General features: G+C 41.8%; 1 protein-coding gene across 1 annotated transcript in view; it reads left to right on the top strand.

Annotated features, from left to right (window-relative positions):
* The first annotated feature begins 1,885 nt into the window (after positions 1–1,885).
* LOC120994229 (protein sel-1 homolog 3-like) overlaps positions 1,886–25,711 on the top strand; it is a 73,493-nt gene continuing 49,667 nt past the window's right edge. The window contains exons 1-2 of the mRNA XM_040422674.1: positions 1,886–2,213; positions 19,272–19,800. Of these exons, the coding sequence (XP_040278608.1) occupies positions 2,166–2,213; positions 19,272–19,800 (577 nt within the window). The 5' untranslated portion in view covers positions 1,886–2,165. The remainder of the gene's footprint in view (positions 2,214–19,271; positions 19,801–25,711) is intronic.

Below are 25,711 nucleotides of genomic sequence, written 5' to 3'. Positions count from 1 at the left end.
CGGCCGCACTGGCCACCAATGTGTTAACTACAGGGGAGGGAGGGGGGGCCACCAATGAATTTAAAACTGGGGAGGGAGGGGGGGTGCCCCCTCCTGCCTGGCAGCACCTGATCTCTTACAGGGGGCTATGATACGCACAATTAACCCCTCAGGTGCGGCACCTGAGGGGTTAATTGTGCGGATCACAGCCCCCTGTAAGAGATCGGGTGCTGCCAGGCAGCAGGGGGCAGTCATGTACACAGTTCAAAGTATATTCTAACTAGAAGCGTCCCCATCACTATGGGAACGCCTCTGTGTTAGAATATACTGTCGGATCTGAGTTTTCACAAAGTGAAAACTCATCTCTGAAAAAGCTTTTATGCAGACGGATCTGCGAATCCGTCTGTGTGAAAGTAGCCTACGGACACGGACCACGTATGCGGATGACAATCTTGTGTGCATCCGTGTTTTTTCACGGACCCATTGACTTGAATGGGTCCGTGAACCATTGTCCGTTAAAAAAATAGGACAGGTCCTATTTTTTTGACGGACAGGAAACACGGATTACGGATGCGGCTGCAAAAGTCAATGGGTCCGCGAAAAAATACGGAAAACGGCACAACGGCCACGGATGCACACAACGGTCGTGTGCATGAGGCCTAAGGGAGAGATTCGCATTGCTGCTGTCTTGAGCTCACAAAAGGTTAGCTACATTGCAGCAAACCCTCAGCTGTGAGAAGTATTAGGTCATGAGGTTTTCATCCATTGGATGTAAACAATGAATACTGACAGCAAGCAGAGTTCTTGAAACTAAGAAATTGAAACACAAAGTTGCTGATCTTTTCCTTATGCAATTAGTTCACGTGTTTTTACATGGGACCGTGTCCCTTTAATATAGAGTGTGAGCTCCTTGGGTCAGATTCCTCCATCCCTTGTATCATGCCTGGTGACTGTTATCCTCATCCTCCGGAGTGGCACAGGATGATGGGATCCTCTGCACATCTATCACTTGCTGATGGTTTCCTGCCAGGTCCTGGAGGTCACAATCTGGTGTTTGCTCACATCTCACGCCCTTTTGACAAACAGCGCAGGGTTCAGCTTGTGCTGCGCGGTGCCTGCCGCTGGATCCTGCTGGGCATCTGCGTCTTACTCACCTGTTAGGTAAATGTCGGACCAGCTCGCCTCCATGATGTCAATTCCTTTTAACTCCTTACAAGACGACAATAAATTATTCCACCAGTAAATATTAACCCCTAAATCACTATCATCTGCCAAATTTTATCTGTTCCTGGGAAAGCTGGGTGATAAGCAACATGCCTATTATTTTCAAGTCTTGCCTGGATACCAGTGATACTTGACCCTTCTGATAGGCCCACGCGGGTGCAATGCATGATCCGAACGCATTGCACCTGCACGGAATCCGGACCCATTCACTTCAATGGGGCTGTGCACATGTCCGTTGTTTTTCACGCATCACTTGTGCGTTGCGTGAAAATCGCTGCATGTTCTATATTCTGTGATTTTCATGCAACGCAGGCCCCATAGAAGTGAATGGGGCTGTGTGAAAATCGCATCGCATTTACAAGCAAGTGCGGATGCGATGCGTTTTTCACGGATGGTTGACCCTCAGGGGTCTGGAAACGCGGGGCTGCTTTTAGGGGGTGCAACCTTTTTCCTATGTTAGGACCTTGAGGAACCAGGGTCAGGGTGTTCCTGCAGCCTCTGCACCCCCATATATGTAGGACTTGCTGCGGACTGTAGGGTATTCTCCCATCGCTGCGCATGGCCTCAAGATTTCCAGGAAGTGAAAGGTTAAAGTGACTGAACAAATACTTTCTTAACGTCTCATTAACTCTTGATGTAATTGAGGCTGCTGGAAGTTCCACGTCTCACAGTGCATGCTCTGTATGGCAGGTGCAGTGACCTGTTCTGCAGGGGATCAGGACAAGAAGTGATTGCTGACGCTGATAACAGGTTATCCTGAGACTTATCTGAAGATCATTCATCCTCCAGACCTGTGGACTCTGAGCTCTGCTCTGGACTGTAGTACGTGGTGCAGCTTCCTGCGGTGCTGAACTCCCCATATACAGGCTGAAAGTGGGGGGCATGGTGCTGCCCAGAGTCCAGGTGTCTCTGCTGACCACCGGACCACAGTGAAGAGAAGTGGACGTCCTAGTGAGAAGAAAATGGGACTGTGGGGAGTGGTGGAGGCGCTGTGCATGCTCCTTTGCCAGGTAAGACATATTGCTGCGTTTTGATCATTATGTGCACTGTGTTATATATCTGCCACAGCCATTATTATATATCCTCATCACAACATCATCATTTACTGTAAGAGCGGTGAGACTATGGACTCTGGACTCTTTACTGTAAGAGCGGTGAGACTATGGACTCTGGACTCTTTACTGTAAGAGCGGTGAGACTATGGACTCTATACTGTAAGAGCAGTGAGACTATGGACTCTATACTGTAAGAGCAGTGAGACTATGGACTCTTTACTGTAAGAGCAGTGAGACTATGGACTCTTTACTGTAAGAACAGTGAGACTATGGACTCTTTACTGTAAGAGCAGTGAGACTATGGACTCTTTACTGTAAGAGCAGTGAGACTATGGACTCTTTACTGTAAGAGCAGTGAGACTATGGACTCTATACTGTAAGAGCAGTGAGACTATGGACTCTATACTGTAAGAGCAGTGAGACTATGGACTCTTTACTGTAAGAGCAGTGAGACTCTGGACTCTTTACTGTAAGAGCAGTGAGACTATGGACTCTTTACTGTAAGAGCAGTGAGACTATGGACTCTTTACTGTAAGAGCAGTGAGACTATGGACTCTTTACTGTAAGAGCAGTGAGACTATGGACTCTTTACTGTAAGAGCAGTGAGACTATGGAATCTTTACTGTAAGAGCAGTGAGACTATGGACTCTTTACTGTAAGAGCAGTGAGACTATGGACTATTTACTGTAAGAGCAGTGAGACTATGGACTCTTTACTGTAAGAGCGGTGAGACTATGGACTCTATACTGTAAGAGCAGTGAGACTATGAACTCTTTACTGTAAGAGCAGTGAGACTATGGAATCTTTACTGTAAGAGCAGTGAGACTATGGACTCTTTACTGTAAGAGCAGTGAGACTATGAACTCTTTATTGTAAGAGCAGTGAGACTATGGACTCTTTACTGTAAGAGCAGTGAGACTATGGACTCTTTACTGTAAGAGCAGTGAGACTGTGGACTCTTTACTGTAAGAGCAGTGAGACTGTGGACTCTTTACTGTAAGAGCAGTGAGACTATGGACTCTATACTGTAAGAGCAGTAAGACTATGGGACTATTTACGGTGAGAGCAGTGAGACTATGGACTCTTTGCTGTAAGAGCAGTGAGACTATGGACTCTTTACTGTAAGAGCAGTGAGACTATGGACTCTTTACTGTAAGAGCAGTGAGACTGTGGACTATTTACTGTAAGAGCAGTGAGACTGTGGACTCTTTACTGTAAGAGCAGTGAGACTGTGGACTCTATACTGTAAGAGCAGTGAGACTATGGGACTATTTACGGTGAGAGCAGTGAGACTATGGACTCTTTGCTGTAAGAGCAGTGAGACTATGGACTCTTTACTGTAAGAGCAGTGAGACTATGGAGTCTTTACTGTAAGAAGAGTAAGACTATGGACTTTTTACTGTAAGAGCAATGAGACTATGGACTCTTTACTGTAAGAGCAGTGAGACTATGGACTCTTTACTGTAAGAGCAGTGAGACTATGGACTCTATACTGTAGGAGCAGTGAGACTCTGGACTCTTTACTGTAAGAGCAGTGAGACTATGGACTCTTTACTGTAAGAGCAGTGAGACTATGGACTCTATACTGTAAGAGCAGTGAGACTATGGACTATTTACTGTAAGAGCAGTGAGACTATGGACTCTTTACTGTAAGAGCAGTGAGACTATGGACTCTATACTGTAAGAGCAGTGAGACTATGGACTCTTTACTGTAAGAGCAGTGAGACTATGGACTTTTTACTGTAAGAGCAATGAGACTATGGGCTCTTTACTGTAAGAGCAGTGAGACTATGGACTCTTTACTGTAAGAGCAGTGAGACTATGGACTCTTTACTGTAATAGCAGTGAGACTATGGACTCTTTACTGTAAGAGTGGTGAGACTATGGACTATAGACTCTTTACTGTAAGAAGAGTAAGACTATGGACTCTTTACTGTAAGAGCGGTGAGACTATGGACTCTTTACTGTAAGAGCAGTGAGACTATGGACTCGGTACTGTAAGATCAGTGAGACTATGGACTCTTTACTGTAAGAGCAGTGAGACTATGGACTCTTTACTGTAAGAGCAGTGAGACTATGGACTTTTTACTGTAAGAGCAATGAGATTATGGGCTCTTTACCGTAAGAGCAGTGAGACTATGGACTCTTTACTGTAAGAGCAGTGAGATTATGGACTCTTTACTGTAAGAGCAGTGAGACTATGGACTCTTTCCTGTAAGAGCAGTGAGATTATGGGCTCTTTACTGTAAGAGCAGTGAGACTATGGACTCTTTACTGTAAGAGCAGAGAGACTATGGACTCTTTACTATAACAGCAGTGAGACCATGGACTCTTTACTGTAAGAGCAATGAGACTCTGGACTCTTTACTGTAAGAGCGGTGAGACTATGGACTCTTTACTGTAAGAGCGGTGAGACTATGGACTCTTTACTGTAAGAGCGGTGAGACTATGGGCTCTATACTGTAAGAGCAGTGATACTATGGACTCTTTACTGTAAGAGCAATGAGACTCTGGACTCTTTACTGTAAGAGCAGTGAGACTATGGACTCTTTACTGTAAGAGCAGTGAGACTATGGACTCTATACTGTAAGAGCAGTGAGACTATTGACTCTTTACTGTAAGAGCAGTGAGACTATGGATTCTTTACTGTAAGAGCAATTAGACTCTGGACTTTTTACTGTAAGAGCAGTGAGACTATGGACTCTTTAGTGTAAGAGCAGTGAGACTATGGACTCTACTGTATGAGCAGTGAGACTATGGACTCTTTACTGTAAGAGCAGTGTGACTATGGACTCTTTACTGTAAGAGCAGTGAGACTATGGACTCTATACTGTAAGAGCAGTGAGACTATGGACTCTTTACTGTAAGAGCAGTGAGACTATGGACTCTTTACTGTAAGAGCGGTGAGACTATGGACTCTTTACTGTAAGAGCAGTGAGACTATGGACTCTTTACTGTAAGAGCAGTGAGACTATGGACTCTTTACTGTAAGAGCAGTGAGACTATAGATTTTTTGCTGTAACAGCAGTGAGACTATGGACTTTTTACTGTAAGAGCAGTGAGACTATGGACTCTTTACTGTAAGAGCAGTGAGACTATGGACTCTTTACTGTAAGAGCAGTGAGACTATGGACTCTTTACTGTAAGAGCAGTGAGACTATGGACTCTTTACTGTAAGAGCAGTGAGACTATGGACTCTATACTGTAAGAGCAGTGAGACTATGGACTCTTTACTGTAAGAGCAGTGAGACTATGGACTCTTTACTGTAAGAGCAGTGAGACTATGGACTCTATACTGTTAGAACAGTGAGACTATGGACTCTTTACTGTAAGAGCAGTGAGACTATGGACTCTTTACTGTAAGAGCAGTGAGACCATGGACTCTTTACTGTAAGAGCAGTGAGACTATGAACTCTTTACTGTAAGAGCAGTGAGACTATGGACTCTATACTGTAAGAGCAGTGAGACTATGGACTCTTTACTGTAAGAGCAGTGAGACTATGGACTCTATACTGTAAGAGCAGTGAGACTATGGACTCTTTACTGTAAGAGCAGTGAGACTATGGACTCTTTACTGTAAGAGCAGTGAGACTATGGACTCTTTACTGTAAGAGCAGTGAGACTATGGACTCTATACTGTAAGAACAGTGAGACTATGGACTCTTCACTGTAAGAGCACCGAGACTATGGACTCTTTACTGTAAGAGAATTGAGACTATGGACTCTTTACTGTAAGAGCAGTGAGACTATGGACTCTTTACTGTAAGAGCAGTGAGACTATGGACTCTTTACTGTAAGAGCAGTGAGACTATGGACTCTTTACTGTAAGAGCAGTGAGACTATGGACTCTTTACTGTAAGAGCAGTGAGACTATGGACTCTATACTGTGAGAACAGTGAGACTATGGACTCTTTACTGTAAGAGCAGTGAGACCATTGACTCTTTACTGTAAGAGCAGTGAGACTATGGACTATTTACTGTAAGAGCAGTGAGACCATGGACTCTTTACTGTAAGAGCAGTGAGACCATGGACTCTTTACTGTAAGAGCAGTGAGACTATGGACTCTATACTGTAAGAGCAGTGAGACTATGGACTCTATACTGTAAGAGCAGTGAGACTATGGACTCTATACTGTAAGAGCAGTGAGACTGTGGACTCTATACTGTAAGAGCAGTGAGACTATGGACTCTATACTGTAAGAGCAGTGAGACTATGGACTCTACTGTAAGAGCAGTGAGACTATGGACTCTATACTGTAAGAGCAGTGAGACTATGGACTCTTTACTGTAAGAGCAGTGAGACTATGGACTCTATACTGTAAGAGCAGTGAGACTATGGACTCTTTACGGTAAGAGCAGTGAGACTATGGACTTATTACTGTAAGAGCCGTGAGACTATGGACTATTTACTGTAAGAGCAGTGAGACTATGGACTCTTTACTGTAAGAGCAATGAGACTATGAACTCTTTACTGTAAGAGCAGTGAGACTATGGACTCTTTACTGTAAGAGCAGTGAGACTATGGACTCTTTACTGTAAGAGCAGTGAGACCATGGACTCTTTACTGTAAGAGCAGTGAGACTATGGACTCTTTACTGTAAGAGCAGTGAGACTATGGACTCTTTACTGTAAGAGCAGTGAGACTATTGACTCTTTACTGTAAGAGCAGTGAGACTATGGACTCTATACTGTAAGAGCAGTGAGACTATGGACTCTTTACTGTAAGAGCAGTGAGACTATGGACTCTATACTGTGAGAACAGTGAGACTATGGACTCTTTACTGTAAGAGCAGTGAGACCATGGACTCTTTACTGTAAGAGCAGTGAGACTATGGACTCTTTACTGTAAGAGCAGTGAGACTATGGACTCTTTACTGTAAGAGCAGTGAGACTATAGACTCTTTACTGTAAGAGCAGTGAGACTATGGACTCTATACTGTAAGAGCAGTGAGACTATGGACTCTTTACTGTAAGAGCAGTGAGACTATGGACTCTTTACTGTAAGAGCAGTGAGACTATGGACTCTTTACTGTAAGAGCAGTGAGACTATGGACTCTTTACTGTAAGAGCAGTGAGACTATGGACTCTTTACTGTAAGAGCAGTGAGACTATGGACTCTATACTGTAAGAGCAGTGAGACTATGGACTCTTTACTGTAAGAGCAGTGAGACTATGAACTCTTTACTGTAAGAGCAGTGAGACTATGGACTCTTTACTGTAAGAGCAGTGAGACTATGGACTCTATACTGTAAGAGCAGTGAGACTATGGACTCTATACTGTAAGAGCAGTGAGACTATGGACTCTTTACTGTAAGAGCAGTGAGACTATGAACTCTTTACTGTAAGAGCAGTGAGACTATGGACTCTTTACTGTAAGAGCAGTGAGACTATGGACTCTATACTGTAAGAGCAGTGAGACTATGGACTCTATACGGTAAGAGCAGTGAGACTATGGACTCTATACTGTAAGAGCAGTGAGACTATGTACTCTTTACTGTAAGAGCAGTGAGACTATGGACTCTTTACTGTAAGAGCAGTGAGACTATGGACTCTATACTGTAAGAGCAGTGAGACTATGGACTCTACTGTAAGAGCAGTGAGACTATGGACTCTATACTGTAAGAGCAGTGAGACTATGGACTCTTTACTGTAAGAGCAGTGAGACTATGGACTCTATACTGTAAGAGCAGTGAGACTATGGACTCTTTACGGTAAGAGCAGTGAGACTATGGACTCTATACTGTAAGAGCAGTGAGACTATGGACTCTTTACTGTAAGAGCAGTGAGACTATGGACTCTATACTGTAAGAGCAGTGAGACTATGGACTCTTTACGGTAAGAGCAGTGAGACTATGGACTCTTTACTGTAAGAGCAGTGAGACTATGGACTCTATACTGTAAGAGCAGTGAGACTATGGACTCTTTACGGTAAGAGCAGTGAGACTATGGACTTATTACTGTAAGAGCCGTGAGACTATGGACTATTTACTGTAAGAGCAGTGAGACTATGGACTCTTTACTGTAAGAGCAATGAGACTATGAACTCTTTACTGTAAGAGCAGTGAGACTATGGACTCTTTACTGTAAGAGCAGTGAGACTATGGACTCTTTACTGTAAGAGCAGTGAGACCATGGACTCTTTACTGTAAGAGCAGTGAGACTATGGACTCTTTACTGTAAGAGCAGTGAGACTATGGACTCTTTACTGTAAGAGCAGTGAGACTATGGACTCTTTACTGTAAGAGCAGTGAGACTATGGACTCTATACTGTAAGAGCAGTGAGACTATGGACTCTTTACTGTAAGAGCAGTGAGACTATGGACTCTATACTGTGAGAACAGTGAGACTATGGACTCTTTACTGTAAGAGCAGTGAGACCATGGACTCTTTACTGTAAGAGCAGTGAGACTATGGACTCTTTACTGTAAGAGCAGTGAGACTATGGACTCTTTACTGTAAGAGCAGTGAGACTATGGACTCTTTACTGTAAGAGCAGTGAGACTATGGACTCTATACTGTAAGAGCAGTGAGACTATGGACTCTTTACTGTAAGAGCAGTGAGACTATGAACTCTTTACTGTAAGAGCAGTGAGACTATGGACTCTTTACTGTAAGAGCAGTGAGACTATGGACTCTATACTGTAAGAGCAGTGAGACTATGGACTCTATACGGTAAGAGCAGTGAGACTATGGACTCTATACTGTAAGAGCAGTGAGACTATGTACTCTTTACTGTAAGAGCAGTGAGACTATGGACTCTTTACTGTAAGAGCAGTGAGACTATGGACTCTTTACTGTAAGAGCAGTGAGACTATGGACTCTTTACTGTAAGAGCAGTGAGACTATGGACTCTTTACTGTAAGAGCAGTGAGACTATGGGCTCTTTACTGTAACAGCAGTGAGACTATGGACTCTTTACTGTAAGAGCAGTGAGACTATGGACTCTTTACTGTAAGAGCAGTGAGACTATGGACTCTTTACTGTAAGAGCAGTGAGACTATGAACTCTTTACTGTAAGAGCAGTGAGACTATGGGACTCTATATGGTAAAAGCAGTGATTATGCAGCTCTCTACCACAGGAGGTTGTAATTGCTTGCTCATTGTATAAGATCAATAGGGCCCTGGATGCCTTTCTTGAATGTAAATATATTACAGGTTATAATTATTCGATTTCTGGAGATGGATGTTGATCCAGGGATTCATTCTGACTATGAGATTTGGAGCTGGGAAAGTGCTGACGTCTGTGGGTGGTTCATCAGTGCAGATGTCTGTGAATAGTCTGTTAGGCAGTTTTCACACGAGTGAGTTTAATGCGTCAATGGGAGAAACCGAGCATTAAGCCAGGCACCCCCTGAAGAGGGGAGGGTGTCGGGTCCCACTGAGGTCAATGCAGAAGATCGCTGTACAGTGAGGGAATCCTCCAGTGTGAGTCCACAGCTTAGAAGTCCCTGTTCTGACTCCATATATATAGCTATGTCCATATATAGAGTCAGTGCTTGGGGAGACCCCAGTGTATTTAATTCTAATTTAGCCTCTATTTCTGAAAAGTTTATACTGGGATTTGAACTCACAACCTTCTACATTAGAGGCAAAGACTTTAACCACTTAGATATAAAGCTGCATGATAAACTATGTCAGAAAATGTTTTATATTTTTTTTTTTGTAATAAACAAAATAAAGGTGTAATTAAAAAAATATATATAATAATAATATATATATATATATATATATATATATATATATATATATATATATATATATAACAAAGAAATCGGACTCCACTCCAGTTGAATCTTCAGTGAAAAAAGGTTTATTCACCCATAGGTGGCACAAGCGACGTTTCGGCTCGCATATGAGCCTTTCTCAAGCATTGATAAGATGTGAACAAGTTACATATAATTTTTTTCCATATATATATATATATATATATATATACAGTGGCGGAAATAATTATTTGACCCCTCACTGATTTTGTAAGTTTGTCCAATGACAAAGAAATGAAAAGTCTCAGAACAGTATCATTTCAATGGTAGGTTTATTGTAACAGTGGCAGATAGCACATCAAAAGGAAAATCGAAAAAATAACTTTAAATAAAAGATAGCAACTGATTTGCATTTCATTGAGTGAAATAAGTATTTGAACCCCTACCAACCATTAAGAGTTCTGGCTCCCACAGAGTGGTTAGACACTTCTACTCAATTAGTCACCCTCATTAAGGACACCTGTCTTAACTAGTCACCTGTATAAAAGACACCTGTCCACAGAATCAATCAATCAAGCAGACTCCAAACTCTCCAACATGGGAAAGACCAAAGAGCTGTCCAAGGATGTCAGAGACAAAATTGTAGACCTGCACAAGGCTGGAATGGGCTACAAAACCATTAGCAAGAAGCTGGGAGAGAAGGTGACAACTGTTGGTGCGATTGTTCGAAAATGGAAGGAGCACAAAATGACCATCAATCGACCTCGCTCTGGGGCTCCACGCAAGATCTCACCTCGTGGGGTGTCAATGGTTCTGAGAAAGGTGAAAAAGCATCCTAGAACTACACGGGAGGAGTTAGTTAATGACCTCAAATTAGCAGGGACCACAGTCACCAAGAAAACCATTGGAAACACATTACACCGCAATGGATTAAAATCCTGCAGGGCTCGCAAGGTCCCCCTGCTCAGGAAGGCACATGTGCAGGCCCGTCTGAAGTTTGCCAATGAACACCTGAATGATTCAGAGAGTGACTGGGAGAAGGTGCTGTGGTCTGATGAGACCAAAATAGAGCTCTTTGGCATTAACTCAACTCGCTGTGTTTGGAGGAAGAAAAATGCTGCCTATGACCCCCAAAACACCGTCCCCACCGTCAAGCATGGGGGTGGAAACATTTTGCTTTGGGGGTGTTTTTCTGCTAAGGGCACAGGACAACTTATTCGCATAAACGGGAAAATGGACGGAGCCATGTATCGTGAAATCCTGAGCGACAACCTCCTTCCCTCTGCCAGGAAACTGAAAATGGGTCGTGGATGGGTGTTCCAGCACGACAATGACCCAAAACATACAGCAAAGGCAACAAAGGAGTGGCTCAAGAAGAAGCACATTAAGGTCATGGAGTGGCCTAGTCAGTCTCCGGACCTTAATCCAATCGAAAACCTATGGAGGGAGCTCAAGCTCAGAGTTGCACAGAGACAGCCTCGAAACCTTAGGGATTTAGAGATGATCTGCAAAGAGGAGTGGACCAACATTCCTCCTAAAATGTGCGCAAACTTGGTCATCAATTACAAGAAACGTTTGACCTCTGTGCTTGCAAACAAGGGTTTTTCCACCAAGTATTAAGTCTTTTTTTGTTAGAGGGTTCAAATACTTATTTCACTCAATGAAATGCAAATCAGTTGCTATCTTTTATTTAAAGTTATTTTTTCGATTTTCCTTTTGATGTGCTATCTGCCACTGTTACAATAAACCTACCATTGAAATGATACTGTTCTGAGACTTTTCATTTCTTTGTCATTGGACAAACTTACAAAATCAGTGAGGGGTCAAATAATTATTTCCCCCACTGTATATGAATGCATAATATGTTGGTAACTACTACTAATGTTTTTAGCCATAATATATTTACATATATTACAATATATTATTATATATTCTAAATATATGTAAATATATTATAGCTAAAAACATATATATATTTAAATTAAGTTTAGCCTATATTTCTGAAAAATTTCTGGTGGGATTTGAACTCACAACTTTAGAGCCAAGAACCTTAACCACTACGCTATACAGCTACATGTTAAACTGCACTGAAATATGAAATGATACTTCTGCTGTATAGGAATACTTACTACATGACAAACTACGATGAGGTTTTTCTGACCCAGTTTATCATTCAGCTTTATAGCTTAGTAGCTAAAGTCCTTGCCCCTAATGTAGAAGGTTGTGAGTTCAAATCCTGGCAGAAACTTTTCAGAAATAGAGGCTAAATTGGATTTAAATACACTGACTCAAGCATCGCATTCGAGGTATTCAGCCCAGCATCACGATGCTCGAGCCGAACTGGTATTCGGCCGAGCATGCTCACTCAACACTATATGTAACCCTTAGAGTTCTAGACATAATGCTGTCAGTGTTATACAATACATTCCAGAAGTCTCAGGGTGACATAGCATCATATATCAATATGATGCTATGCAATCCTATCACCGCTACGTAGGTCAGGATGGGAGCTCTCTCAGACACATGCTTTATTGATTATCTGTGTTAGTTTTTTACCCTCCTTGTGTCATTGATGTCCTCCATGTTCTGTCATTGGTCTGGGGCAACATGGACCAATGTAGTGTATTTTTTCACATTTACCCAACTATATTTTAATTTATTATAGCCAGTGTATTAATATTTAACATTTTCAGTACATTTTCAGTACATTATTATGTATCACTCTCAGCATATTATCATATATCAGTCTTAGAGCATTATCTTTAACCACCTCAGCCCCCAGTGCTTAAACACCCTGAAAGACCAGGCCACTTTTTACACTTCTGACCTACACTACTTTCACCGTTTATTGCTCGGTCATGCAACTTACCACCCAAATGAATTTTACCTCCTTTTCTTCTCACTAATAGAGCTTTCATTTGGTGGTATTTCATTGCTGCTGACATTTTTACTTTTTTTGTTATTAATCGAAATTTAACGATTTTTTTGCAAAAAAATGACATTTTTCACTTTCAGTTGTAAAATTTTGCAAAAAAAAACAACATCCATATATAAATTTTGCTCTAAATTTATTGTTTTACATGTCTTTGATAAAAAAAAATGTTTGGGTAAAAAAAAAATGGTTTGGGTAAAAGTTATAGCGTTTACAAACTATGGTACAAAAATGTGAATTTCCGCTTTTTGAAGCAGCTCTGACTTTCTGAGCACCTGTCATGTTTCCTGAGGTTCTACAATGCCCAGACAGTACAAACACCCCACAAAGGACCCCATTTCGGAAAGTAGATACCCTAAGGTATTCGCTGATAGGCATAGTGAGTTCATAGAACTTTTTATTTTTTGTCACAAGTTAGCGGAAAATGATGATTTTTTTTTTTTTTCTTACAAAGTCTCATATTCCACTAACTTGTGACAAAAAATAAAAACTTCCATGAACTCACTATGCCCATCAGCGAATACCTTGGGGTGTCTTCTTTCCAAAATGGGGTCACTTGTGGGGTAGTTATACTGCCCTGGCATTCTAGGGGCCCAAATGTGTGGTAAGGAGTTTGAAATCAAATTCTGTAAAAAATGACCAGTGAAATCCGAAAGGTGCTCTTTGGAATATGGGCCCCTTTGCCCACCTAGGCTGCAAAAAAGTGTCACACATCTGGTATCTCCGTATTCAGGAGAAGTTGGGGAATGTGTTTTGGGGTGTCATTTTACATATACCCATGCTGGGTGAGAGAAATATCTTGGCCAAATGCCAACTTTGTATAAAAAAATGGGAAAAGTTGTCTTTTGCCGAGATATTTCTTTCACCCAGCATGGGTATATGTAAAATGACACCCCAAAACACATTCCCCAACTTCTCCTGAATACGGAGATACCACATGTGTGACACTTTTTTGTAGCCTAGGTGGGCAAAGGGGCCCATATTCCAAAGAGCACCTTTCGGATTTCACTGGTCATTTTTTACAGAATTTGATTTCAAACTCCTTACCACACATTTGGGCCCCTAGAATGCCAGGGCAGTATAACTACCCCACAAGTGACCCCATTTTGGAAAGAAGACACCCCAAGGTATTTCGTGATGGGCATAGTGAGTTCATGGAAGTTTTTATTTTTTGTCAAAAGTTAGTGGAATATGAGACTTTGTAAGGGAAAAAAATAAAAATAAAAAAATCATCATTTTCCGCTAACTTGTGACAAAAAATATAAAATTCTAGGAACTCGCCATGCCCCTCACGGAATACCTTGGGGTGTCTTCTTTCCAAAATGGGGTCACTTGTGGGGTAGTTATACTGCCCTGGCATTTTCCAGGGGCCCTAATGTGTGGTAAGTAGGTAAATGACCTGTGAAATCCTAAAGGTGCTCTTTGGAATGTGGGCCCCTTTGCCCACCTAGGCTGCAAAAAAGTGTCACACATATGGTATCTCCGTACTCAGGAGAAGTTGGGCAATGTGTTTTGGGGTGTCTTTTTACATATACCCATGCTGGGTGAAAGAAATATCTCGGCAAAAGACAACTTTTCCCATTTTTTTTATACAAAGTTGGCATTTGACCAAGATATTTATCTCACCCAGCATGGGTATATGTAAAATGACACCCCAAAACACATTGCCCAACTTCTCCTGAATACGGCGATACCACATGTGTGACACTTTTTTGCAGCCTAGATGCGCAAAGGGGCCCACATTCATTTTATGAGGGCATTTTTAGATATTTGGATCCCAGACTTCTTTTCACGCTTTAGGACCCCTAGAATGCTAGGGCAGTATAAATACCCCACATGTGACCCCATTTTGGAAAGAAGACACCCCAAGGTATTCAATGAGGGGCATGGCGAGTTCATAGAATTTTTTTTTTTTGGCACAAGTTAGCAGAAATTGATATTATTATTTTTTTTTCTCACAAAGTCTCCCTTTCCGCTAACTTGGGACAAAAATTTCAATCTTTCATGGACTCAATATGCCCCTCACGGAATACCTTGGGGTGTCTTCTTTCCGAAATGGGGTCACATGTGGGGTATTTATACTGCCCTGGCATTCTAGGGGCCCTAAAGCGTGAGAAGAAGTCTGGAATATAAATGTCAAAAATTTTTACGCATTTGGATTCCGTGAGGGGTATGGTGAGTTCATGTGAGATTTTATTTTTTGACACAAGTTAGTGGAATATGAGACTTTGTAAGAAAAAAATATATAATTTCCGCTAACTTGGGCCAAAAAAATGTCTGAATGGAGCCTTACAGGGGGGTGATCAATGACAGGGGGGTGATCAATGACAGGGGGGTGATCAGAGAGTCTATATGGGGTGATCACCCCCCTGTCATTGATCACCCCCCTGTAAGGCTCCATTCAGATGTCCGTATGTGTTTTGCGGATCCGATCCATCTATCCGTGGATCCGTAAAAATCATACGGACATCTGAATGCAGCCTGACAGGGGGGTGATCAATGACAGGGGGGGTGATCAATGACAGGGGGGTGATCAGGGAGTCTATATGGGGTGATCACCCCCCCTGGAAGGCTCCAGGGAGACGCCTGTATGTGTTTTGCGGATCCGATCCATCTATCAGTGGATCCGTAAAAATCATGCGGACATCTGAATGGAGCTTTACAGGGGTGTGATCAATGACAGGGGGGTAATCAATGACAGGGGGGTGATGAGGGAGTCTATATGGGGTGATCACCACAGTCATTGATCACGCCCCTGTAAGGCTCCATTCAGACGTCCGTATGCGTTTTGCGGATCCGATCCATCTATCAGTGGATCCGTAAAAATCATGCGGACATCTGAATGGAGCTTTACAGGGATGTGATCAATGACAGGGGGGTAATCAATGACAGGGGGGTGACGAGGGAGTCTATATGGGCTGATTACCACAGTCATTGATCACGCCCCTGTAAGGCTCCATTCAGACGTCCGTATGCGTTTTGCGGATCCGATCCATCTATCAGTGGATCCGTAAAAATCATGCGGACGTCTGAATGGAGCTTTACAGGGGTGTGATCAATGACAGGGGGGTAATCAATGACAGGGGGGTGATCAGGGAGTCTATATGGGGTGATCACCACAGTCATTGATCACGCCCCTGTAAGGCTCCATTCAGACGTCCGTATGCGTTTTGCGGATCCAATCCATCTATCAGTGGATCCGTAAAAATCATGCGGACATCTGAATGGAGCTTTACAGGGGTGTGATCAATGACAGGGGGGTAATCAATGACAGGGGGGTGATCAGGGAGTCTATATGGGGTGATCACCACAGTCATTGATCACGCCCCTGTAAGGCTCCATTCAGACGTCCGTATGTGTTTTGCGGATCCGATCCATCTATCAGTGGATCCGTAAAAATCATGCGGACATCTGAATGGAGCTTTACAGGGGGGTGATCAATGACAGGGGGGTAATCAATGACAGGGGGGTGATCAGGGAGTCTATATGGGGTGATCAGGGGTGATCAAGGGGTTAATAAGTGACAAGGGGGGGGTGTAGTGTAGAGGTGCTTGGTGCAACATATTACTGAGCTACCTGTGTCCTCTGGTGGTCGATCCAAACAAAGGGGACCACCAGAGGACCAGGTAGCAGGTATATTAGACGCTGTTATCAAAACAGTGTCTAATATACCTGTTAGGGGTTAAAAAAATCACATCTCCAGACGGCCAGCGAACGATCGCCGCTGGCAGGCTGGAGATCCACTCTCTTACCTTCCGTTCCTTTAAACGCGCGCGCCTGTGTGCGCGCGTTCACAGGAAATCTCGCGTCTCGCGAGAGGACGCGCCGGCGCGTCCACCCAGAAGAGCAGGGCCGCCGCAAAGACGCAATCCTGCATACGGCGGTCCTGAGGAGGTTAAGCTACAAGCCTCTAAATATATTTCACCTCTTAGAATCAGTACTTTGTCATTTTTCATAACCAGTACATTGACATCTATCATGTCCACCAGACTGTCGTTTTATTAGTATTTTAAGCCTCAGTACATTGTCATCTATCAGCATCAATACATTTTAATTTATCAGCATCTGTATATTGTTATCTATCATCTTCACTACATTATCATCTACCAGCCTCAGTACATTGTCATCTATCAGCATCAGTACATCACTACCTATCAGCATCACTATATTGTCATCTATCAGCATCAGTACATTGTAATTTATCAGCATTGGAACATTGTCATCTATCAGCATCAGTACATTGTCATCTATCAGCATTAGAACATTGTCATCTATCAGCAAAACTATATTGTCATCTATCAGCCTCAGTACATTGTAATTTATCAGCATTGGAACATTGTCATCTATCATCCTCAGTACATTGTCATCTTTCAGTACATTGTCATCTATCAGCATCACTACACTGTCATCTATCAGCATCAGTACATTGTCATCTATCAGCATCAGTACATTGTAATTTATCAGCATTGGAACATTGTCATCTATCAACATCAGTACATTGTCATCTCTCAGTACATTGTCATCTCTCAGCATCAGTACATTGTCATCTATCAGCATCAGTACATTGTCATCTATCAGCATCAGTACATTGTCATTTATCAGCCTCAGTGCATTGTCATCTGTCAGCATCAGTACATTGTCATCTATCATCCTCAGTACATTGTCATTTATCAGCCTCAGTGCATTGTCATCTGTCATAATAAGTACATTGTCATGTATCAGCATCAGTACATTGTCATCTATCAACATCAGTACATTGTCATCTATCAGCATCATTACATCACTACCTATCAGCATCAGTACATCACTACCTATCAGCATCAGTACATTGTCATCTATCAGCATCAGTACATTGTCATCTATCAGCATCAGTACATTGTCATCTATCAGCCTCAGTACATTGTCATCTATCAGCCTCAGTACATTGTCCCTATTAGATTTGTCATTGATTTGTCTATGAGTGTGAATCTATGTGTGTATTATTATCTAGATTGTGGTCTTTTATCAACCAGCAGGCTCAGCTATGAGCCCAATTGCCTATTATAAGCCTTGGCAGTATAATCCAAAATGTCATTAGTCATTTCCTTTCAATATAATATTTTGCCACTTATGTAGATGCATAACGAGCCCTTACCCTGTTGTTCTACTGCTTATCCAGGTTCATAAGGAGCCCTCAACCTGATGTAATACTACTTATCTAGGTCATATTCAGGACTTAACCTGATGTTCTACTTATCCGAATCCATACGGAACCCTTAAATTCTTATAAAGGTTTATAAGGAGCCTCCAACCTGATGTTTCACCTGGTTCTCCAATTTATCCAGATTAATATGGAACCGTTATCCCATTGTTCCACTACTTATCTAGTTTAAACAAGCCCTCAACCTGATGCTCTGCCATTTATTTAGGTCAATGAGCAGTCATCATCATCAACATAATCTTCTGCTACTTATCTATGTTAATAAGGAGCCCTTACCCTGATGTTCTACTACTAATCTAGGTTTAAAAGGAGCCTTCAACCTAATGTGATACTTTTTTAGATATATGGTATGAGGAATACTCTACCTGATGTTCTTATCTAGGATCATGTGGAATCCTCAAGCCTGATGCTTTTCTTATCTAGGGTCATAAGGAACACTCAACCTAATGTTTTCTTACCTATCCAAGTCCATAAAGATGGCTCAGCCTGATGTTCTACTATTGATCTAGATTTACAAGGAGCCCTCAAACTAATGTTCTACTTCATATGTAGCTTCATTAGCAGCCTTCAGCCTGATGTTCTGCTTCTTATTTAGGGTCATAATGGGTCATAATGTCTACTACTTATTTAGGGTCATAATGTTTTACTGCTTATCTATCTTCATTAAGAGCCCTCAACCTAATGTTTAATGTTTAATTTTGGGTTATCTGAAGCCCTCAACCTAATGTTCTACCACTGATCTAGGTTTATAAGGAGCCATTAGCCCGATGTTCTGCTTCTTATACAGGAGGCATACTGTGTATTTGTGATGATTTTATAAAAATTATACATATTGGGGCAGATTTAGTAATCCTATTGATGGGATAAACATAGACCGGCTGTCTAGCTCTGCCCCAGATTTATCGCAGTGTTTCAGACTGGATGATAAATGTGTTGCAGGGATAGATGCTCTTTGTCTAACTCTATATCATTTATTGGTTGGATTACGTTGAGACAGAATTTTAAGACACAATTCTGATGCAATTTTGGCTTAAAACGATGCAACTTAGGCCCTGCAGATTTTCTGTGAAGCCACACCCCTTCCTGCTAAGTCCTACCCTTTTGAACGAGTCAGAAAAATGGAGAAACCCTAGATTCAGGCGTAATAGTAAATCTCAACCATTGTCTTTTGTTTTTAGTGCTGCTGGATGCCTATGGTCACATCTCAGACAGAATCCACCCAAAGATCCTTCATCGATTTCCTCAGGCCACCAGAGAAAGTGTCCAAGAGTCCAGTCCTGGTAGTTTTCTTTCACTGTGAGAGGAACCAGGTTGTCCACGTTGACATCTTGGCCTCTTCACTTACAAAGCCCCTGGTTGGTATATTTAAAAGACGTTGGACTTGCAGCCCTAATGACACAGAGTCAACAAGAGAAATGAAGGTGGACTTTCCAGACCAGATCGTGTACAGAGAAGACTATTTCTTGAGGCACCCCATCCAAGTGACGGACGTCCTCTTGAGAGCATGGATCTCAGACTATCCTATTGACTTTGATAGACCAGACAGATACTCCTACAGCAGGGCGGTGGTCAAAACTTCCCATCTAATAAAGACCCTACCACTATATAGTCGACCCTGCAAAGAGCATCGGAGAACGTTACGTTGGGACCAGGATCTTCTATGGAATCTCACTAAGGATGAAATAATACAATGTCCAGTGGAGCAAGGTGAGGAAGGATGATGACATTTATCCCATATTTTTCATTGTACGGTTACATATATTGACCTGGCTCCTCTGAGATGCCATTACTAATTCTAGAGGTGGCTTAGGATAACTCAGATGGAAGGTCTCAGTTATACCGTGCAAGAAAGAATATGGGGTGCAATATAAAATATGGAATGTAACATAGAATGTGAACTGTAATATAGAATATGGGGTGTGATATAGAATGTGGGGTGTAACATAGAATGTGGACTGTAATATAGAATATGGGGTGTAATACAGAATATGGAGTGCAATATAGAATATGGAGTGTAATATAGAATATGGGGTGTAATATAGAATATGGGGTGTGATATAGAATGTGGGGTGTAATATAAAATATGGGGTGTAATACAGAATATGGAGTGCAATATAGAATATGGGGTGTAATATAAAATATGGAATGTAATATAGAATGTGGGGTGTAATATAGAATGTGGGGTCTAATATAGAATATGGGGTGTAATATAGAATATGGGGTGTAATATGGAATGCGGACTGTAATATAGAATATGAGGTGTAATACAGAATATGGAGTGCAATATAGAATGTGGGGTCTAATATAAAATATGGAATGTAACATAGAATGTGAACTGTAATATAGAATATGGGGTGTAATATAGAATGTGGGGTGTAACATAGAATGTGGGGTCTAATATAGAATATGGGGTGTAATATAGAATATGGGGTGTAATATGGAATGTGGACTGTAATATAGAATATGAGGTGTAATACAGAATACGGACTGTAATATAGAATGTGGGGTGTAATATAGAATACGGGGTGTAATATAGAATATGGGGTGTAATATAGAATGTGGGGTGTAATATAGAATGTGGGGTGTAATATAGAATATGGGGTGTAATATAGAATGTGGGGTGTAATATAAAATATGGAATGTAGCATAGAATGTGGACTGTAATATAGAATACGGGGTGTAATATACAAACCGGATTCCAAAAAAGTTGGGACACTATACAAATCGTGACTAAAAACTGAATGCAATGATGTGGAGGTGCCAACTTCTAATATTTTATTCAGAATAGAACATAAATCGCGGAACAAAAGTTTAAACTGAGAAAATGTACCATTTTAAGGGAAAAATATGTTGAATCAGAATTTCATGGTGTCAACAAATCCCCAAAAAGTTGGGACAAGGCCATTTTCACCCCTGTGTGGCATCTCCCCTTCTTCTTACAACACTCAACAGACGTCTGGGGACCGAGGAGACCAGTTTCTCAAGTTTAGAAATTGGAATGCTCTCCCATTCTTGTCTAATCCAGGCCTCTAACTGTTCAATCGTCTTGGGCCTTCTTTGTTGCACCTTCCTCTTTATGATGCGCCAAATGTTCTCTATAGGGGAAAGATCTGGACTGCAGACTGGCCATTTCAGTACCCGGATCCTTCTCCTACGCAGCCATGATGTTGTGATTGATGCAGAATGTGGTCTGGCATTATCTTGTTGAGAAATGCAGGGTCTTCCCTGAAAGAGATGACGTCTGGATGGGAGCAGATGTTGTTCTAGAACCTGAAGATATTGTTCTGCATTGATGGTGCCTTTCCAGACATGCAAGCTGCCCATGCCACACGCACTCATGCAACCCCATACCATCAGAGATGCAGGCTTCTGAACTGAGCGTTGATAACAACTTGGGTTGTCCTTGTCCTCTTTGGTCCGGATGACATGGCGTCCCAGATTTCCAAAAAGAACTTCGAATCGTGACTCGTCTGACCACAGAACAGTCTTCCATTTTGCCACACTCCATTTTAACCACCTCCGGACCGCCTAACGCAGATTCGCGTTCCGGAGGTGGCAGCCCTGCGCTCAGCGACGCATATACGCGTCATCTCGCGTGAGCCGGGATTTCCTGTGAACGCGCGCACACAGGCGCGCGCGCTCACAGGAACGGAAGGTAAGCGAGTGGATCTCCAGCCTGCCAGCGGCGATCGTTCGCTGGCAGGCTGGAGATGTGTTTTTTTTAACCCCTAACAGGTATATTAGACGCTGTTTTGATAACAGCGTCTAATATACCTGCTACCTGGTCCTCTGGTGGTCCCCTTTGTTTGGATCGACCACCAGAGGACACAGGCAGCTCAGTAAAGTAGCACCAAGCACCACTACACTACACCCCCCCCCCCTGTCACTTATTAACCCCTTATTAGCCCCTGATCACCCCATATAGACTCCCTGATCACCCCCCTGTCATTGATTACACCCCTGTCATTGATCACACCCCTGTAAAGCTCCATTCAGATGTCCGCATGATTTTTACGGATCCACTGATAGATGGATCGGATCCGCAAAACGCATACGGACGTCTGAATGGAGCCTTACAGGGGCATGATCAATGACTGTGGTTATCACCCCATATAGACTCCCTGATCACCCCCCTGTCATTGATTACCCCCCCTGTCATTGATCACCCCCCTGTCATTGATCACCCCCCTGTCATTGATCACCCCCCTGTCATTGATCACCCCCCTGTCATTGATCACCCCCCCTGTCATTGATCACCCCCCCTGTCATTGATCACCCCCCCTGTCATTGATCAACCCCCCTGTCATTGATCACCCCCCCTGTCATTGATCACCCCCCCTGTCATTGATCACCCCCCTGTAAGGCTCCATTCAGACATTTTTTTGGCCCAAGTTAGCGGAAATTATTATTTTTTTTCTTACAAAGTCTCATATTCCACTAACTTGTGTCAAAAAATAAAATCTCACATGAACTCACCATACCCCTCACGGAATCCAAATGCGTAAATTTTTTTTGACATTTATATTCCAGACTTCTTCTCACGCTTTAGGGCCCCTAAAATGCCAGGGCAGTATAAATACCCCACATGTGACCCCATTTCGGAAAGAAGACACCCCAAGGTATTCCGTGAGGGGCATATTGAGTCCATGAAAGATTGAAATTTTTGTCCCAAGTTAGCGGAAAGGGAGACTTTGTGAGAAAAAAATAAATAAAATCAATTTCCGCTAACTTGTGCCAAAAAAAAAAAAATTCTATGAACTCGCCATGCCCCTCATTGAATACCTTGGGGTGTCTTCTTTCCAAAATGGGGTCACATGTGGGGTATTTATACTGCCCTGGCATTCTAGGGGCCCTAAAGCGTGAGAAGAAGTCTGGGATCCAAATGTCTAAAAATGCCCTCATAAAAGGAATGTGGGCCCCTTTGCCCACCTAGGCTGCAAAAAAGTGTCACACATGTGGTATCTCCGTACTCAGGAGAAGTTGGGGAATGCGTTTTGGGTGTCATTTTACATATACCCATGCTGGGTGAGAGAAATATCTTGGTCAAATGCCAACTTTGTATAAAAAAATGGGAAAAGTTGTCTTTTGCCAAGATATTTCTCTCACCCAGCATGGGTATATGTAAAAAGACACCCCAAAACACATTGCCCAACTTCTCCTGAATACGGCGATACCACATGTGTGACACTTTTTTGCAGCCTAGGTGGGCAAAGGGGCCCACATTCCAAAGAGCACCTTTCGGATTTCACAGGTCATGTTTTACAGAATTTGATTTCAAACTCCTTACCAAATGAAAGCTCTATTAGTGAGAAGAAAAGGAGGTAAAATTCATTTGGGTGGTAAGTTGCATGACCGAGCAATAAACGGTGAAAGTAGTGTAGTGCTGAATTGTAAAAAGTGGTCTGGTCATTAAGGGTGTTTAAGGTAGGGGGGCTGAGGGGGTTAAATGATCCCTGGCCCAGTGAAAACGCCTGAGCTTGTGGATCTTGCTTAGAAATGGCTTCTTCTTTGCACTGTGGAGTTTCAGCTGGCAGCGGCGGATGGCACGGTGGATTGTGTTCACTGACAATGGTTTCTGGAAGTATTCCTGAGCCCATTCTGTGATTTCCTTTACAGTAGCATTCCTGTTTGTGGTGCAGTGTCGTTTAAGGGCCCGGAGATCACGGGCATCCAGTATGGTTTTACGGCCTTGACCCTTACGCACAGAGATTGTTCCAGATTCTCTGAATCTTCGGATGATGTTCTGCACAGTTGATGATGATAGATGCAAAGTCTTTGCAGTTTTTCGCTGGGTAACACCTTTCTGATATTGCTCCACTATCTTTCTGCGCAACATTGTGGGAATTGGTGATCCTCTACCCATCTTGGCTTCTGAGAGACACTGCCACTCTGAGAAGCTCTTTTTATACCCAATCATGTTGCCAATTGACCTAATTAGTGTTAATTGGTCTTCCAGCTCTTCGTTATGCTCAAATTTACTTTTTCCAGACTCTTATTGCTACTTGTCCCAACTTTTTGGGGATTTGTTGACACCGTGAAAATTGGAATCAACGTATTTTTCCTTTAAAATGATACATTTACTCGGATTAAACGTTTGATCTGTCATCTACGTTCTATTACAAATAAAATATTGACATTTGCCATCTCCACATCATTGCATTCAGTTTTTATTCACAATTTGTTTAGTGTCCCAACTTTTTTGGAATCCGGTTTGTAGAATACGGGGTATAATATAGAATATGGGGTGTAACATAGAATGTTGACTGTAATATAGAATATGGGGTGTAATATAGAATATGGGGTGTAATATAGAATACGGGGTGTAATATAGAATATGGGGTGTAATATAGAATGTGGGGTGTAATATAGAATATGGGGTGTAATATAGAATATGGGGTGTAACATAGAATGTGGACTGTAATATAGAATATGGGGTGTAATATAGAATATAGGGTGTAATATAGAATACGGGGTGTAATATAGAATATGGGGTGTAATATAGAATGTGGGGTGTAATATAGAATATGGGGTGTAATATAGAATGTGGACTGTAATATAGAATATGGGGTGTAATATAGAATACGGGGTGTAATATAGAATATGGGGTGTAATATAGAATATGGGGTGTAATATAGAATACGGGGTGTAATATAGAATACGGGGTGTAATATAGAATGTGGGGTGTAATATAGAATATGGGGTGTAATATAGAATACGGGGTGTAATATAGAATACGGGGTGTAATATAGAATGTGGGGTGTAATATAGAATATGGGGTGTAATATAGAATATGGGGTGCAATATAGAATATGGGGTGTAATATAGAATGTGGACTGTAATATAGAATATGGGGTGTAATATAGAATATGGGGTGTAATATAGAATGTGGACTGTAATATAGAATACGGACTGTAATATAGAATATGGGGTGTTATATAGAATGTGGACTGTAATATAGAATATGGGGTGTAATATAGAATGTGGGGTGTAATATAGAATATGGGGTGTAATATAGAATATGGGGTGCAATATAGAATATAAGGTGTAACATAGAATGTGGACTGTAATATAGAATACGGACTGTAAAATAGTCTATGAGGTGTAATATAGAATGTGGACTGTAATATAGAATGTGGACTGTAATATAGAATATGGGGTGTAATATAGAATATGGGGTGTAATATAGAATATGGGGTGTAATATAGAATGTGGACTGTAATATAGAATGTGGACTGTAATATAGAATATGGGGTGTAATATGGAATGCGGATTGTAACATAGTCTATGAGGTGTAATATAGAATGTGCACTGTAATATAGAATATGGGGTGTAATATAGAATATGGGGTGTAATATAGAATATGGGGTGTAATATAGAATGTGGACTGTAATATAGAATGTGGACTGTAATATAGAATATGGGGTGTAATATAGAATATGGGGTGTAATATGGAATGCGGATTGTAACATAGTCTATGAGGTGTAATATAGAATGTGCACTGTAATATAGAATATGGGGTGTAATATAGAATGTGGACTGTAATATAGAATATGGGGTGTAATATAGAATGTGGGGTGTAATATAGAATATGGGGTGCAATATAGAATATGGGGTGTAA

The sequence above is a fragment of the Bufo bufo genome, chromosome 3 (genome assembly GCF_905171765.1).
Source record: "Bufo bufo chromosome 3, aBufBuf1.1, whole genome shotgun sequence".
NCBI lineage: Eukaryota > Metazoa > Chordata > Amphibia > Anura > Bufonidae > Bufo > Bufo bufo.
The sequence above is the reverse complement of the archived record's forward strand: the minus strand, read 5'-3'. Positions and strand labels throughout refer to the sequence as shown.